General features: G+C 35.4%; 1 protein-coding gene across 7 annotated transcripts in view; it reads right to left on the bottom strand.

Annotated features, from left to right (window-relative positions):
• Positions 1 to 19,467, bottom strand: part of MKLN1 (muskelin 1) — a 312,186-nt gene that overhangs the window by 20,736 nt on the left and 271,983 nt on the right. For all 7 annotated transcript variants that reach the window (XM_036078087.2, XM_078059570.1, XM_078059572.1 and 4 more), the window contains 3 exons: positions 9,403 to 9,550; positions 5,463 to 5,577; positions 3,928 to 4,067 (listed from right to left, as the gene is read on the bottom strand). In XM_036078087.2, the coding sequence (XP_035933980.1) occupies positions 3,928 to 4,067; positions 5,463 to 5,577; positions 9,403 to 9,550 (403 nt within the window). The remainder of the gene's footprint in view (positions 1 to 3,927; positions 4,068 to 5,462; positions 5,578 to 9,402; positions 9,551 to 19,467) is intronic.

Raw genomic sequence — 19,467 nt, 5'->3', positions numbered from 1 at the left:
AGATTCTCAGGATGCCTTGACTACTCTCCTTTCATACCCATATCCAACCCATCAAGAAATTCTGTTGGTGCAATCTTCAAAGTTTATCCAGAATCTTACTGGGCTTTCTTGATCTCAACCTTTTACTCAGTTCTTTTGGAAGAAAACCTAGAATGGTTTTTATTAAAAGAGAAATCTGAGTGTGTTATTCCTCTACGTAAAATCTTTCAATGCTCTCCTTTCACTCAGAGTAAAAGCCAAAGACCCTTCACCAACTGTCCCCTTCTTATCTCTCTGACCTCATTTCCTACCACAATCACCTCACTCATTCTACTTCTACCACACTGTTCTCCTCAATTTATTCCTCAAATAATCCAGGCATATTTTTAACCTCAGAGCCTTGTCTATTACCTATCTGGAACACTTTTCCTCTCAAATATCTACATGATTCGTTCTGTCATATTCTTTATTTTTTTAAAAAGATTTATTTATGTATTTATTTCAGAGAGAGAGAGAGAGAGGGCAAGCTCGCATGCAAGTTGGGGGGGCGGCCAGAGGGAGAGGGAGAATCTCAAGCTGACTCTGCACTGAGCACGGAGCCCGATGTGGGGCTTGATCTCATGACCATGAAATCATGACCTGAGTCCTGAAATCAAGAGTCGGTTGCCTAACTGAGCCACCTAGGTAGCCCTTCTTCCCTTGTGTTCTTTAGGTCACTATTCACCTTTGCAGTGAGGTCTACCCTAATATTCTTATTTAAAAATCACATACCCAGCTCCCTAACTTGTACAAAATAGTTCTTAACCTGTTTTAGTTCTTTTTCATAATACTTATTAACATATAAATTCTGTATTATGTTTACTGCTAGTCTTCCTTCATAAGATAGAAACTTGGGGATAGGAATTTTTGCTTATTTTCTTCACTGACATATCCACAGAGCCTAGGATAATACCTAGCACACAGTAGGTGCTTAATAAATATTTCTTCAATAAATGAAGTTTCACTGATGTATAAAGACCCATAGGTGGTTGTTCTGGCCATTTTATACATGAGCAAAGTGATCTCCAGAAAGACGAAGTTACAAGGCTTAAAGATCAATCCAAGGTTCAGGTCTAGTACTTTTTCCAATGTAAGACATTAGCTCCTAAAACTGAAGTCAAAAAGTAATCACAATCAGAAAAGAATAATACTGTATTCCATAATTTTATGCTACTATTACTACTCTAAATGAAAATACTCTATATAGGGGCGCCTGGGCGGCTCAGTCGTTAACCGTCTGCCTTCGGCTCAGGATGATCCAGTCCTGGGATCGAGCCCTCCATCGGGCTCTGTGCTCAGAGGGAAGCCTGCTTCTCCCTCTCCCATTCCCCCTGCTAGTGTTCCCTCTCTGGCTGTGTCTCTCTCTGTCAAATAAATAAATAAAATCTTAAAAAAAAAAAAAAAAAGAAAATACTCTATATAAATGGATAGGGTCTTTAAACGTTCTTAAATTCTCCTTTCAGGGCTTTTCTGGTTTCAGTTGTGAGATGAGCTAGCATACTTCTTTTCCCATGGTAGAAAATTTCAAAGGCTGCTTCTTTGCCCCATCACACAAACTTGTTGCCTCTCAGCTTCAGTCACTATTTTATGAACCATTCTCATCCTCACAAAATTTGCTAGAGTTTGTCATCATATATTTAAAATTTAAATGATTTGTTACTGATTATTATCTTTTATTCTTTATCCACTGACATTCCTTAATTTATGCCTTTTACCAGCACAAGTCACTAACAATGGTGTTTGTACTTAAAACTTTAAACATGCCATAATATATAATATTTCAGATTTCCACAAATTGTCATTTCACGTGCCCACTGATATATTTTCAAAGGAGAAAAACAATCGTCAAAGATAAAAAAAATAATAATAATTCTCACAATGGTGTGGCTGTGAGAAAATGAATAATCCTACTTACTTCTGGAAGGAATGCAAATTAACTTTCTGGAGGGCAACTGATAATTCACCAATTCTACCAATATCCTACAGAATTTTTGGATAGGGGTACATATGGAAGTATATAATAATATTACAGTATTATTTATAATAGCAAATAAGCTGGAAATAATCTAAATATTTTACAAAAGTAAACTAAGAAAATTACACATAAAATAGAACACTATGCAGCCATTAGAATTATAATTTGTATTTGTATTTATTAACATGGTAATAAGATGTCTGTAATATATCATTCATTGAAAGAAATCAGATTCAAAGCATTATGATCCCTATTTTTCAGTTAAACAAAAATATATGTGTGCACATATAAAGGATACACACCACAACAGTAAGTTGTTATTTCTCAATTGACGGGATGATGCATGATTCAATTATTTTGCAGGGTGAGAGGACTTACTTTTTTTTATTAACCATACATTACTTTTTTAAATTAAAAGCCAGAGGAAAGTGTTTATAAGTGAATTCAAATTCTTTACATATAGTACCTAAAAATCTCCTCTAATCTCCAATGGGCTCCTGGTCAGGAAATTTTTAAAAAGCTCAATTTAATATCCAACTACCTGTTGCTGTATCTGAAGTAGAAAAAGAACACTATAATTTCCTCTCTGTCTCATCCTTGAAAAACTAACTCTAACATTAAGTAAAATACTAAAGAATAAAATTTTAGCAGTGTACACCTTAGTTGAAGGTACCTCAAGCTTAAATCTTATTGATAAAACAGAATTTATCTCTTGTCATCCAGTCAACAAGAGGATTCAGACCCTTTCTCCTGTAGATTCTACAGGAAATACACTAATTACTCGCAGTAATGCCCAAAGTAACAGAAGTAACTAGCTTCTGTTATTAATTTACCTTTCAAGCACAACTTGTGAAAGCAGAGAAAGGAACAGTAAGTAAACATGATATGATAAAGGAAAACAGTTTAATAATTTATACCAGAGATTTTTATGTATTTATATTCTATATAAGATAAAATACATAAATATATATAATAGACATATAAACATGTATGTGTAAATACACAGACATATGTGTATGCATGTGTAGTGGTGATGGTGGTGGTGAAGTGATGAATGGTGGAGTCAAAATACTCAGGACCATATCCTGGCTGTGTCGCTTACAGCTGAGTGACCCTAGAGATGAATTATATAACCCATTTAAAAATACCCCATTTCTTCTTTTATGAAATAGTGATAAGAACAGTACTTATTCAATTGTCTTACTGTAGGAATAATATGCAAGATCTAGCACACAAAAATTGCTCAATAAATGGTAACTATTATCATCATTAAAGGCTAAACTTCTCCTTCCAAACTATAAACTTTTCTTACCATCGAACATTATCAATAACTAAAAGGACAGATATGCTTTTCTACATTTTTCAGTAGCTTATCATCACCTGCTAGGGCTCAAAAGCAAACATGACCCACAAAATATATACGAAAATGTTTGATTACATGATTTTGCAATTAAATGGCGAAGTTAATGATGTAAAACCAAAATCATATTTGAAGTTGTATTCTGAAACATCAGATTAGGAAGATAATTTAGTCAGCTATATCATCGCATTCACTGTTAAGAAAGTTATCAATAGGCTAGGCATATGGCAATAATATAGAACCGATGTACTTTGTACTGAGTAGGCCTTGAGTTACTGGAAGATAGGTTCATCACCTTCATAGAAATTTCTTCCATTTAACAGTTGCAAAATTTCCTTGTTCTATATCTAGAAAATTTTAGCATCAATATGTATCTTCACTTTGTATCTTCCTTTGAAAGAGGAAAGCAAAAATAAGGAAAATAAAAGGGCATTTACAAGAGTCATGATCTTCACAGTATTTACACTGTAGTATTAGTAAATTTCCAAAGACAAAGCCCTATCTCCAAAGTCGAGGTAACACCAACAACAGCTGATAATGTTAAATCAAAGTTTTCAGTGAGTTATTTTTATACCTGTGTTTTCTTATCAGGTACTTGCAGTGCCTCAGTAAGTAATCTTTTGAAGGCCTACATAACTTCAGTGACCAGAAGTCATCTAATCTCATCTTTGGGGAGCAAGATTTTCCTGGATTCCCACCAAATAAATAATGAACCTAAAATAAACAAAACAAGCCACATTTTAAGATGCATGCATACTCCGGAAACTACAGAAGTCATAATAAAATTTCTTCATTTTGGTAGCAAAGTGTAACAGTAATAATTAAAACATTACTGCATTTCTAACAAAGGCTTCTTTTGATGTTTCTCACTTCCATTTTACTTTAGAGTACTGTGGCTACTTCCTTAAGCTGCATTTTAGATTAAAATGAGCTGTATTACCACAATTATACTGACAATGGAAGACATGAAACAAAAGCAACGATAGTAAGAAGCTAATCCGTGATAAAGAGTTTACTTAGGGCAACAAATAATGGGGATTATTAAGTTAACCAAGTGTTGATCATAATAACAAACAAGATCTTTAATAAAACTCTGACACACATGTTGAATCACCGAAGGTCAATAGTAACTAGAACTTTTAAATTTTAGCATCTTAATTTTGCTTTAGGCTTACTGCCAAATATTAAGTGGTACATATAATTTGTGACATAACTTGTAAAATATTACATTATTCAATACCAAAAAAAAAGAAATGAAAAAGGAATGCAATAATGATTTCATTGGTATAATTTTAGTGATATTCTGTACTTAAACAAAGTGTTAAAACAGTTCCTGAAGTTTTGAAAACATATATGTTCAACAGTGTTATACAATAGCGATATTACTTCTATCCTACAGATCAAAATTCATTTACCCTTTAATCTGGGAGACTCTAAGAGAAAGGGCTTTTATTCACTCTTATGGTATCATTTACCTAAAGGTCTGAAGTGATACGGAATTTAAATAGTCACCTATGGCCTATATAAAAGGAATACAAGCTTTGTCAATAAGTTATTATATAATCTGAGCCCAATCACTAAACTATATGTAAAGTTTAAGGGAGACATAGTTTAAAGAAACCATCCTGAACATTTAGTGACACTAAAACTTGAGAATGCAGGACTGTTTTTTTGAGGCCAATAGAAAAAACACGTCACGTCATAGGAAAAATAAAGATAAAAAGACTTCTTACACAATAGGAAAATCTAAAATCAGAAGTTACATATACTTTTTTATATCATGGGACAAGGTATCCTAATGCTAAAAACCGTAGATTTTTTAGTTGGATATTGATATTGTAGAAACAACAGGTCATGCAATGTATCTGATCTATGCAGCTACAAAGCAAAGTACAAAAGTGCCAGGAACTTTGGACTATGGAAAATGGTTATTCTCTTAAGGAATTTTAGGGAGAAATGATATTGAATGTCTGCTATATATTCTATGATGTCTGCTATATATTATAACTTTTTATTCAAAGGCACTTAAAAATAATCAGAAACATTTATTTGGGGATTCTATCAGATTATAGGTCTTGGAAAGTTTACAAGTCGATATAGTTACGGTACCTTGTGTAACTCATCATACACAAGCTGATGGGCAAATCTTGGACATGGTTCTTCCTCCTGAAGACTTTTACTTGGATTATCCTTTGCAGCTTGATCATTCTTATAGACGCAAGACCTGCAAGACATTGCTTTTTAAGGCATTCTATCCTAAAATTAGCAGCATACATAATGTTAATAGAACTTTAGCAAGCAAATTAACTGGATGTCTAATTCCAACAAAAAATTTATAAATTTGCTCACATTAAATCTTAAAAGTTCTGGTCATGCTCACACAATAGTACGAATTTGTTAGAATGGAATTCTTACATTCTTTTAATGTCCATCCAAAACCTCACTTAAGAACAACCTATTTCACGTTATGAAACACAGACAGCATATATGAAAGTTCAAATCAAAGTCTAAAAGACAAGATAATTCCATCTATTTATTCACAATAAAAAAAACTCACAGATTTCTTTCAGTTTTACTGCTTAAAATAAATGTCCTACTTTGGAAATAATAAATTCCTTAGTTGCAAGCATGGAGGAAGTTCTCTGAAGCTCCTGTTTTGTAAAATATCCACTTATGCAGTAATCACAGAATGTTTGAGCTGGATTCTCTAGGCCATTGTTTTCCAAAGCAAAATGTGCAGCACTAGTTCTGTGAGATACTCTGTGACTTAAAGTTTGAAACTTGAAACTTAGTTTTAGTGTTTGAAAACACTAAATTTGAAATTTGAAACACTAAATTTTCAAGTTTGAAACTTGAAACTTATTTAGTGTTTGAAAACACTAAATAATGCCTCCCACCCTGCTTTACTGAAATCAGTTAATTTGTCAAAACTAAGACCACCTGGAGGGGAAGGGAAGGAAAAATAAGATAAAAACAGAGAGGGAAGCAAACCATAAGAGACTCTTAAATATAGAGAACAAACTGAGCCTTACTGGAGGGGAGGTGGGTTGGGGGGGGCGGATAAGCTAAATGGGTGATGGGCATTAAGGAAGGTACTTGTTGGGATGAGCACTGGGTCTTTTATGTAAATGATGAATCACTAAATTCTACTCCTGAAACCAATACTACACTATATGTTAACTAACTTGAATTTAAACAAAACAAAACAAAACCAAGACCACCTGGGAACATTAAAAAAAACATTGTTCTCAATTTCACACATCTACTTAGTAGCAAAATCTAGACTAAAATACAATTCTCTTGACTTCCAGACCAGGAATCATCTACTAATTGAAAAATTCAGAGGTAAAATCCATTCACAGAACAAATTGTATACATAGGCACCAATATTGACTTCTTTTCCCAATATAGGCACACACCTCTGAGATGTTGTGGGTTCATTTCCAGACCACCACAATAAAGCAAATACTGTAATTAAGTGAGTCAAAGGAATTCTTTTGTTTCCCAAAGCATACAGAAGTTATGTTTATACTATTCTGTAGTCTATTAAGCATGCAACAGCATTATGTCTACAAAACAACGTATATACCTTAATTAAAAAATACTTTATTGCTAAAAAATGCTAATCAACCTCTGAGTTTTCAGCAAGTCATAATCTTTTTGCTGGTGGAGGGGCTTGCCTCAATGTTGATGGCTGTTAAATGATCAGAGTGGTGGTTGCTGTGGCAATTTCTTAAAACAGTTGACCCTTGAACAATATGGGTTTGAACTACACGGATCCACTATAACGCAGATTTTTTTACAGTACAGTATGGTAAATATATTTTCTCTTTCCTTATGATTTTCTTAACATTCTTTTCTCTATCTTACCTTATTGTAAGAACACAGTATATAATACATATAACATATAAAATATGTATTAGTCAACTGTTTATGTTATTGACAAGGCTTCTGATCAACAGTAGGCTATTAGTAATTGGGTTTTTAGGGAGTTAGGTTATACATGGAATTCCAACTGTGTGGGGGTTGGCACCCCTAAGGCCTCTGTTGTTCAAGGGTCAAGTATAATGAAATTGGCTGCATCAACTCCCTTTCATCAACTATTTCTCTCTAGCATGCAATGCTGTTTGACAACACTTTAACCCATTAGTAGAACTTCTTTCAAAATTGGAGTAAATCCTCTCAATCCTGCTACTGCTTTATTGACTAAGTTTACGTAATATGCTAAATCCTTTGCTGTCATTTCTACAATCTTCACAGAGTCTACACCAGGAGTAGGTTCCATCTCAAGAAACCACTTTATCTCTTGCAGCAATGCAGTCACATTGTCAGGCTCCACTTCTAATAATGGTTCTCTTGCTCTTTCCATCACATCTGCAGTTACTTCCTCCACCGAAGTCTTGAACCTCTCAAAGTCATCCAGGAAGGTTGGAATCAACTTCTTCCAAATTCCTGTTCATGTAGGTATTTTGACTTCGTCCCACAAATCTGAATGCTCTTCATGGCATCTAGAATGGTGAATCCTTCCCCAGAAGATTTTCACTTTTCTTTGCCCAGATCCATCAGAGTAATTCATAATCTATGGCAGCTGTAATCTTACGAAATATATTTCTTAAATAAGAAGACTTCAAAGTTGAAATGACTCATTGATCCATAGGCTACAGAATGAATGCTGTGTTAGCAGGCATGAAAACATTAATCTCATTCTCCATCTCCATTAGAGCTCTTGAATGACCAGGTGCATCCTCAACGAGCAGTAATATGAAATGAATCTTTTTTTCTGAGCACTCAGTCTCAACAGTGGGCTTAAAATGTTCAGTAAACCATACTGTAAACAGATATGCTGTCTTTAGGCTTTGTTGTTCCACTTACAGAGCACAGGCACAGTAGATTTATCATAATTTTTAAGGGTCCTAAGCTTTTCAGAATGATAAGTGAGCACTGTCGTCAACTTCAAGTTACCAACTGCGTTAGCACCTAACAAGTTAGTCAGCCTGTCCCCTGAAGCTTTGAAGCCAGGCATTGACTTCTCTCTAGCTATGAAAGTCCTCGATGGCATCTTATTCCAAGAGGAGGCTGTTTCATCTACAATGAAAATCTGTTTATTGTAGTCACCTTCATTAACGATCATAGTTAGATCTAAGATAACTTGTAGCTTCTACATCAGCACTTAGCTGTTACCAAGACAGCTTCTTTCCTTAAACCTTAGGAACCAACCTCTGCTAGCTTCAAACTTTTCTTTTGCAGCTTCCTCACCTCTCTCAGCCTTCACAGAATTGAAGAGTTAGGGTCTTGCTCTGGAGCAGGCTTTGGCTTAAGGGAATGTTGTGGCTGGTTTGATCTATCCAAACCTCTAAAACTTTCTTCATATCAGCAGTAAGGCTGTTTTGCTTTATCATTCATGGGTTCACTGGAACAGCACTTTTAATTTCCCTCAAGAACTTTTCCTTTGCATTCACAACTTGGCTGTTTGGCACAAGAGGACTAGCTTTCTCCCCGTCACTTGAACACTTAGAGGCCTTTGTAGGGTTATTAATTGGCCTAATTTCAATATGGTTATGTCTCAGGGAATAGGGAGGTCTAAGGAAAGGGAGAGAGATGAGGGAACAGATGGCTGGTAGAATGGTCAGAACACAAACAATATTTATAAATTAAGTTCACCATCTCATATGGGCACAGTTCATGGCACTCCTAAAACAATTACAACAGTAACATCAAAGATCACTGATAACCATAATAAATATAATAATAATGAAAAGATTTGAAATACTGTGAGAATTATCAAAATATGACATACAGACATAAAGTGAGCAAATTCTGCTGGAAAAATGGTGCTAATGGAAACGCTCAACACAAAGCTGCCAAACCTTCAACTTGTAAAAACTGAAACATGTGCAAAGTGCAATAAAACGAGGTAAGCCTATACTGACACTGAAATGCATGACATCACAAATTAGCATAAGTCTTCTACTTCTGTCTTCTTTTGAAGAAACCAACATCCTCAAATAAATGTTACATTGGGATTGAGACACAAACAAGAGCTCCTTACCAACTATTCCTCACAATGTCATAAATCCAGAATGAATTTCTGACATTCTCCTCCCTCTTTTCTTTGTCTTTGCTGAGTCCAGATAAGACATGTATTTCATTCAGTTCTGGATCAATGGTTGCTCTCTGTGTGAATCCTGTCATTGGAACTATAAATTGAGAGAGAAAATAAGATGACAACATTCATGTTAAATGACAGAGTAGAACCACTGTATAAAAGATACACCCTTGCTCTCTCCCTGTGTCCATGGCACTTACCTTCTAACATTAGTACAGAACTTTTATATTACACAATAAATAACTGTTGATTGCATTCTCCCCACTCTAGAATGTAAGCTGTACAAGGCAGAGGTAGTTCGGTTCACTATTTAGTTCCCAATGCCTGGCAAGTAGTTACCCAACTATTTGTTGAAAGAATAAACAAATGCTAACTACCAGAAAGGAGCTACAATGAGGGAAGAAGTAGAAAGAGGTATGCAATATAATCATTTTTATTGAGGAAAGAAGGGTCAATGCTTTAATTAACTGATTTTTTATCTCAGTCAGCTCTAATTTAATAGTAGAGGTAAAATATTCAAATGTTGACCTGGAAAAACACGAATTTGACAGAAAGTGAAACACAGGTTTGTTTAATAAGGCCAGGGTCATGTAAAATATCTGTTCGTGACGTACAATGAAATGACACAATTTCCAAGTAAAAATAAAACATTGTGGGGTATAATACGCCATTTTGTTTTCCTGAATGGTTCAAACTGCCCAGAGTTAATAATATTTTATTTTTCTAAGAAATCCACTAAATGAGTGATTGTCATTCTGCATTATCCAGTAATTTGCAAAACACTAACACAGCAAATGCAAATTTTTCTCATCATTGTTATATGGAAATATTAGTTGAAACGTAATTTTGTGGATCATGACATAATTGCCATGAATCTAATACAATGTCATTGTTTCAACACTACATTTCTTTTATACATGAACAATCATCATATGCTCAAAATGCTAAACAATTATCAGACTGAAGTAAAATATTTCAATCAATCCAGAATATTATGGCAGGAGACATTAGCCACATTGATCTTCATTTGTCTTTATCTACTTTAGCAGAGCCAAATGATCTGGCATTTATTTTTTTCCTAGTTTACCTAAATTCATGTGTCCTTTCACATTCCTATTCAATAAATTTGTTTGTGGAGTACTTTATTTTTTTATTATATATTTTACATTTCTTTTTTAAGATTTTATTATTTGAGAAAGAGAGGGATTGAGAGATTGAGAGAACAAGAGGGAGGAGGGGCAGAAGAAGAAGCAGACTCCCTGTGGACCAGGGAGCCCGATACTGGCCTGATTCCAGGACCCTGGGATCATGACCCGAGCCGAAGGCAGATACTCAATCAACTGAGCCACCCAGGTGTCCCTGTTTGTGGAGTATTTTAGAGACTATCCAATGCATTTCACAGTAAATATGATAAAAATAATACACACACACACACACATAACACAAGTATGTTTATATTTATACACACATGCACATGGACCTAATCTTATTTATTTGACAGAGACAGACACAGCGAGAGAGGGAATACAAGCAGGGGGAGTGGGAAAAGGAGAAGCAAGCTTCCTGCCAAGCAGGGAGCCCGATGTGGGCCTTGATCCCAGGACCCTGGGCTCATGACCTGAGCCGAAGGCAGACGCTTAACAACTGAGCCACCCAGGCGCCCCCTCATGGACCTAATCTTAATAATAATCTCAACCCTCATGCCATGGTCTTTAGTGGTTAAGTCTGGTATTTTCCTAATGACGCTTTCTAAAGTGCAAGGTTCTGCCCTTCTGTTCCTCAGATAACCTTGGAAGATAAAACAGTAAAGAAATGAAATCACTTTTGTTAGTGGTAGAAGTAGAGGACATAACTGTATTGTATTTAAAATTTATTGTATTTAAATTTCTTCATTCCATTTCATCTTAATACTGAGCCTTTAAATTAAGAATTCTCTAAGATGGGTTGGCAAACTGTGGCTTGATCCGGCCTGCCTAGGGTCAAAGCAGGCCTCATCCATTCATTTACATTTTGTCTGTGGCTGTTTCCACACTAAGATAGCAAGGTAACACTTGCAATACTGTATGTATGGCTTACAAAACTGAAAATATTTACACCTAGCTCTTCATATAAAAAGTGTGCTAACCCCTGTTCTATAATCTTTTAAAACGTAAATATCAGAAATGTATGACTTTTTTTTTTTTTAAGATTTTATTTATTTATTTGACAGAGACACAGCTAGAGAGGGAACACAAGCAAGGGGAGTGGGAGAGGAAGAAGCAGGCTCCCCACTGAGCAGGGAGCCCGAGACAGGGCTCGATCCTGGGACTCCAGGATCCTGACCTTAGCTGAAGGCAGACACTTAACAACTGAGCCACCCAGGTGCCCCTGAAATGTATGACTTATTATAAACTAATGCAACAAGCCACTTACCTTAAGTAAGGACCCACTGAGGAAATGGAAATTTTGGTGGAAACCTTCACACAGATATTAGGGAAGACAGCCTAGTGGACAAGATGCACCATGCATTTATACAACATCCCTGGTCAGTGTCTTATGTAAGGGAGAAGCCAGCTGGGAAAGATGCCTACCCTAGGCACAGGAAGTTACTGTTGATTACCTTTCTTAACAGAGGTAGTCCTTTATTCATAGATTCTAATGTATAGGTAGGAATCACATATGAGAAAAATTTCAACAGTGTAAAGACAGGGGCCTAGATAAACATATAAAATGGGAAAAGATAAATCACAGAAAGAAACAACCTAAAAAAAAAAAACTCATTATCTTCGTAAAGAGTAAAAAGAATATTACATCTATAAAACAAGAACAAGCTTCCATAAAAAGGAATAGAAAATATGATATAAAAAAGTAAAACTATGACCAAAAGAATCAGATGACAAAATGAAAAAAAAAAATGAGCTAACTAGTAAAAGGAAGTCAGCGGCTGTAGGATAAAAATGATAAACTACCAGTAGAGCAAAAGATACAGAAATTATTATAGAAAAGTTACAGGACACAGAGGATAAAACCACTGAAGTAAGAAATCTGCCTGAGAAAAACACTCAGGAGAGGTGAAATAACATAGGAGGAAAAAATAATTAAAGAAAATCTCCCTGAATGGAAGAAACAAGTAAGTGTCCTGTTTGAAAGAACCCTAGGTTAGCTAAGCATGTTTTACAAAAAAACAAACAAAAAAAAAACCCCTTTATATATAGGTATTCCCCGCTTTTTGAAAGTTTTCATTACACCACTTTGCTTCTATGAAAGATCTGTATTAGTACTTGTTTTAGCTAACTGAAAGAAATCTGAGGATTTTCACTTTATGAAAAAAAGGTGAAGAACAGAAACAGCATTCGGCGTTTGTTCTGAGTGAGCTCTTACAGAGACAGCACACCTTCCCCAGGAACTACACCCAGCCTCTGCATCAAGCCGCCACAGTTGTGAACTGTGTGTATGAGTGTCTGTGCTTTAGCTCAATTTATTTTGTGCCTCAGTTAGCAAGATGTGTCCTCAGATATCAGAGAAGTTTGAGAGAGAGATTGTTTTTTGGGTCTGGGAAGACTCAAAATTTTTCCTTATAAATAAGTGGTACTTGCTTCTTTGCTTTATACCATTTTGGCTTACCAAATGCTACTTTTGGATAGTGGGAGAAATAGAAAAAGAGAGGCAGAGATCTCCTAATGAAACTTTAAAACTCCAGGAATAAAAAGAAAAATTTTAAAAGCTTCTAGAGAGGGGGAAAAAGCAGGTTATTACACACAGAAGAATAAGTATCAGACTTATTAGACCTTTTATCTGTAACAATGAATGCTAGAATACAATGGAATAATAACTAAAATTCTGAGGAATATAAAAAGATACAGAATTAAAATTCTATTTCCAACAGTGAGGGCAAAATAAAGGAATTTTTGGATCAGCAGAAATATGAAAATTTATATCAATGACTGCATATGAAACAATTCTTTGAGGAGCTATTCCAACAAAACAAAACTAAAAAGGAATCCAAGAAAAGGAATGACATGGGATGTGAGAAACAGTGGCAGTGACAGATGACACAGGAAAGCAAAAGGAAGCTTGAAAGAAAAAAAAGATCCATTACATCTTGAGCCTTTATAAGACATTTGGAATGAAAAAGTTTTAATACAGAGTATTTTTTCACCTATAAGTCCAATAACAATACCTGAATTATATATGGTGCCCCATTCCCCCTCCCCCATTATACTTTCATTGTTTAGAATTTTGGTCCTAGTGTTTTTCTTTTGGCAACAATCAATTTTCTCAAGATAATTTGATCACCACTTATCATATACTTCTAACATCTCCTAAATTTATTTCTGAGTCTTGCTTCCAAATGGGTTTCCAATATGGGTCTTCACATAGCAAACCTTCCTAGGCAAATATACCTAAGAATGTTTTATTTCATACTAACATATGAAAGTTAGGAGAATATAAATTTCTTGGTTTAAAGTCATTTTCCTTGATCACTTTTTAACTTTACTGTTTTTTTTCCATTCACTATTGCTGTCTGATGTCTGTCCGTCCATCCATCCATCCATCCATCTTGTTCCCTTTGCAGGTCATCTTTCTCTCTGAAATCTTTCAGAATTTTCCCTATGTCTTTGATATTCTTTTTTTTTTTTTTAATATTTTATTTATTTATTTGACAGAGAGAGAGTGAGAGCACAAGCCAGGAGACAGAGGGAGAAGCAGGTTCCTCGCCGAGCGGGGAGCCCGACATGGGACTCGATCCCAGGACCCTGGGATCATGACCCGAGCCGAAGGCAGCCGCTTAACCAACTGAGCCACTCAGGCGCCCCTGTCTTTGATATTCTTAACCAAACTTTAATGTGTCTATGTAAGTGTCCCTTTATTATTCCTGTCAGGTACACTATAAGCTCCTCCACCAATCTGAGGCCTTTTGCTTTTCTGAATTCTAGCACATGTACCTCCATTATTTCTTCCATTATTTGCCCTCTTAAAATTTTATTTTTCTCTCCTTCTGTTACTACTGTTAAGATGTTGGCACTTGTACAATTCCTTTCCATATCCTCTAGTTTTTCTTTTATATTTTCTTTCTTTTTTTAAAAGATTTTATTTATTTATTTTGAGAGAGAGAGAGAGAACGAGCATGAGTGGGGGGGGGGGCAGAGGGAGAGGCAGAGGGAGAAGCAGACTTCCCAATGAGCAGAGAGCCCGATGAGGGGCTGGGTCCCAGGACCCCAAGATCATGACCTGAGCTGAAGGCAGATGCTTAACCAACTGAGCCACCCAGGCACCCCTCTTTTATATTTTCTATCTCTTTATCTTTTTTTCCCCTATTTTCCCTGAATATTCATTCTAATCTTTCAACTAATTAATTCATTCATATCCATTCTATTTATAGTATTTGTTGCAGTCTTCATTTCAAATATATTTTTCATATCTAATATTTCCATTTGGTTCTGTTTTTATGATTTTTAGATCTTATTTCATATTACTAATATGTCCCTTTATATCTTTAATTATATTAACCATGCTTGTTTTGAATTCCTGGTTCAACTATTCAACTATTGTAATAATTCTGCTTTAGATCATATATGTTTTCAGTTATTGATTTCTTCTGAGACAGCTGCAGTCCTCAACTGTCTAGTTATAGCTCTGTGAGGTAATATTTTTCAAGGTATCAACTATTCTTTCTGTTAAGATATATTTTATTAGGGAGGACCAAAGGTCAGGACTTAAGTAGCATCAGTTCCAGTGAATTTAAGGAAAATGGAGGGGGAAGAGGCATAAGGTAGTGAAGCCTAGACACAAAGAACCAGTTAATCACTTCTATTTACTATCATCCCCCTATGTAAAGGTTTCACACCTTTAGACACTTCAGGGAAAGTAGAAGGCAGTCTTCTTGGACTTGACGGGTGAGAGGAAAGAGAAATGGATTACTGAGAGTAGATGGTCAGTCCACATCTATTTTCACCAATTCTTAACACCAGTAGGGTTTATGCACTGCCATAATGTTGTTCTTTGGATTCTGGCACTAGTTGTAAAGGCTAGTTTCTGTAGTGAAGGAACAAGAATTAACTCAAGGTAATTTAGGGGACAGACAGCATTCTATTTCATTTAAAGAGTTTCTGGAGGCCAGTTGCCTCTCATTTTATTTTTCTAGGGTTTATTTCTGGGGAAGGGAATCAGCCACCTAGGTTAGTTTGCAACTTTGGCAGAAATAATTTTCATTTCATATTGTTTGAATTTTGCTTTATGAATTATGCACATTGCATTACTTCTATAATAATTCTACCGAAATAAAAACTGGTTGAACAAAAATGGCATTATCAAAAACTAAAAGACCTAAAGGTCAAAACCAAAGAAGAAGCTTTCATTCTAACATGTTATAACTATTAACACAGTCTTCTGTATTAATTTTCTTCCCAAGAAGAAAAAAAGGCTATCTTTACAATTTAACGGTTTCTAATAGATAGCTGTGAGGGGAGGGGAAAAGAATAGGAGAGTTGCAGCATATAATATTTTAAAAGCTTTTAGATTCAACTGGCAAAAAACTCAACTGAATGGCAGAAATCTTAACCAGTCTTTATAAACTGACTCACAAAGAAAAATTAAACAGATCAGTAAACAAGATTATATGTTAATCACGAACACATTTTGAAAGAACACTTGTCTGAGAAAATACAAAATAAGAATAATGCAACAACTGGGGCGCCTGGGTGGCTCAGTTGTTAAGCGTCTGCCTTTGGCTCAGGTCATGATCCCAGGGTCCTGGGATGGAGCCCCACATCCGGCTCCCTGCTTGGCGGGGAGCCTGCTTCTCCCTCTCCCACTCCCCCTGCTTGTGTTCCCTCTCCCGCTGTGCCTCTCTCTGTCAAATAAATAAATAAAAATCTTAAAAAAAAAAAAAAGAAAATGCAACAACTATTACAGCCAACTTGTTTCTAGTTTTTCCAGGAAATCACAATGACAATCCTTCAACTCTCCTATTTTTTTCTTTAACATTTTTAAAACTTGAAATAGGACAACTATTTTTCTTTTCCTTTTCTTTGATTGACCCAATAGGGGGAGATTACCAGAATCTGTAACATAAGGAAAGCCTGCAGGGAGAACAGAGATATTTTTGAAGTAATTTCAATTCCTGAGGAAGATACATTATTGCATTAATTCATGAACTAATCTCAACTCTATTTTTGCTCATGTTCCAATGCACATATTATTAGTTACTTTAGTTGAAGACACAGGAAAAAAATACAATTTCAGAACTGTCACAGGAATATAAGTTTAATAAAAACAGCTTTCTAAAATTTCTCTATTTGTTAGGATATTTTCAGCTTCAAGTAACAGAAAACCCGAATAACAGTTTATTAATGAGCTCATATATCAAAATTTTGCAAGTGGGCAGCTCCAGGATTGTTTTAGCAATTCAACCAAGTCATGGTGCTAGGTAAACATCCCTACAAGTCTCTTGGCCTCCCTTTTTTTTGAAAGTTGCCAGCACCAGCTCTAAGCATTACATCCTTTTATACTATCTGTTCTGTCCATTCCATTAATCTGTATAAAACTGCACCTTTATAAATATCTGGTAGTGTTAATACTACTTCATTACCTTTCATTTTTTTTTACTTTTTTAAAAGATTTTATTTATTTGTGTGAAAGAGAGAGAACACAATCAGGGAGAGCGGCAGGCAGAGGGAGAAGCAGCCTCCCCGCTGAGCAAGGAGCCCTATATGGGACTCGATCCCAGGACCCTGGGATCATGACCCGGGCCGAAGGCAGATGCTTAACCAACTGGGCCACCCAGGCATCCCTACCTTTCATTTTCAAAACTGTCTTAGTGTTCTTGCATGTTTGTTTTTGCTGGTGAACTTTAATTCATACTTACTATCAAATGACCTAAATTTTATATTAAAAATACGAAACACTTATATAAGCTTGTAACTAAGCAAAAACACCCCTGGGAGAGTAGAAGGGGGAAATTATGTAAAGTTAGTATTAACAATAATGGTGCGAGGGGAAAAAGTACAGAATTCAATTTTATCAGAATAATGGCACAACAAACATAAAAGATGCTAACTGGAAAGCAATGAAGCCCAGTTACACTGAAAATAAACACTACCATTTCCTAGCTCAGTAACTAATCTACATTAATGACAGCAAATCATTAGCTTCAAAATCTTCTCTGTACTGCTGAATTGGCCTGATTTAGTTAATTGTTAAAAGTCTGAAAGAGTCAAATCCACACGGATTTATTCTATATAATCACATACATACAAACATACCCACTTATTTATTAAAAAACAATGTCAATAATGTCAATGTTTGACCAATTCCAGTAGTTGAACTAAAAATCAGTCAGATTTTGCTTTTAAGGTTTTCATGAAATTATGTTTATAGATAAATTAGATCTTGCAGACATTACTAACATAGCCCTCATGTTAGTTTCACAGCCTGATAGCAGAAGGGAATGAAATTTAACTGTCAAAATTTTGCAACTAGATGAGGCCTTAAGATCAACTGGTCCAATCTCATTTTCAGATGAATAATCAGGCCCAAGGAAGTTATGTATATAATTTTGCCAAAGTTGCAGAGGGATGAGTGGCAGATCCAGATGAAGAGAGACCAAGTCTTCTGATTCTCAATTCACTATTCTTTCAATTATACCAATCTGCCATTATGGTTAGAACAGAATGGAATGAACAGTGACAGATGTGGGAAAATACAGTCAACAGATGTTAAGGAACAAAACAAGTAAACACATAACTACTATAGAACAGGGACTAGGTTGTAAGAGCTCTAATATCACCAATGCTTGACTTAGCATCTGGCAAATGGTGAAGACTCATATATGTTTGCTACCTTGAATAATACAGATATGAGAAAGTAATCCTATTACAATAAACTGAGTTTCTATAGCAAACTATAAAGCTCTGGTGGTGTGACAGACTATCTTCTAAACATAATTTTCAATTAGTGTTAAATACAGAGCTTACATATGGGGAGTCTGCTAAACCCCTTGTGCTTGCCAAAAGTTATTCAGAAATAAACCCAAATTTTAGATGTGCTGAATTTTGATGTAATTATGTATGTGTTAGACACAATACTAATAAATCCCTTCTTTCTAAGCAGCTGCCAATCCACTGATTTAAATTGTAATCTCTTTCTGAGGGGAGCGTAACATTGTTATACTCTAGTTAAAAAGTAAGAGTTGAAGTTTCCTCAGATCTTGAGATGTTAAACCTAAGATAATTCATTTAAATAATTATAAAGAACAACCATATAAGATTTTATAGTATCTGACACAATAAAAACATTTTAAAAATCAGCAGGAATTTTACACTTAGATATGCCATTTCTTTTCTTTTTCTTTTTTTTTTTAAAGATTTTATTTATTTGAGAGAGAGAGGATGAGCAGGGGGGAGGAAAAGAAGGAAAGAGAGAAGCAGACTCCCTGCTGAACAGGGAGCCCAACTCGGGGGCTCAATCCCAGGACCCTGAGATCATGACCTGAGCTGAAGGCAGACACTCAACCGACTGAGCCACCCGGGTACCCCAGATATGCCATTTCTAATTGGTGATCTTAATAGTTCAAATTTCGTCTATAATTTCAAACAATCCATTTGAAACTCACATCATAAGTGCAGTTTTAATCAAATAACCCACATTACTGAATCACAGATAAACATAATAATTATATGTTAAGTCCGTCTCAAATTACAGTAATTAACTGTAGTAGGAAAGCTTTAGAAGAACAGTTAATAAATAGAATGTTTAAATAAGCTACAGAGCATCCAAGTAATGAAATAAAATTGGTATTTTCTTTTTCTTTTTTCTTTTTTTTTAGGATTTTATTTATTTCAAAGAGAGAGAGTGAGTGGGATGAGCAGAAGGAAAGGGACGCTGAGCACGGAGCCTAATACAGGGCTTGATCCCACCATCCTGAGATCATGACCCAAGCTGAGATCAAGAGTCACAGCCCAACCTACTAAGCCACCCAGGTGTCCCCAAAATTGGCATTTTCTAAGAATATTTAATAATGTGGAAATT

This window comes from Halichoerus grypus, chromosome 12 (assembly GCF_964656455.1).
Source record: "Halichoerus grypus chromosome 12, mHalGry1.hap1.1, whole genome shotgun sequence".
Lineage (NCBI taxonomy): Eukaryota > Metazoa > Chordata > Mammalia > Carnivora > Phocidae > Halichoerus > Halichoerus grypus.
Note: the sequence above shows the minus strand (reverse complement) of the source record. Positions and strands in the feature narration are given on the sequence as shown.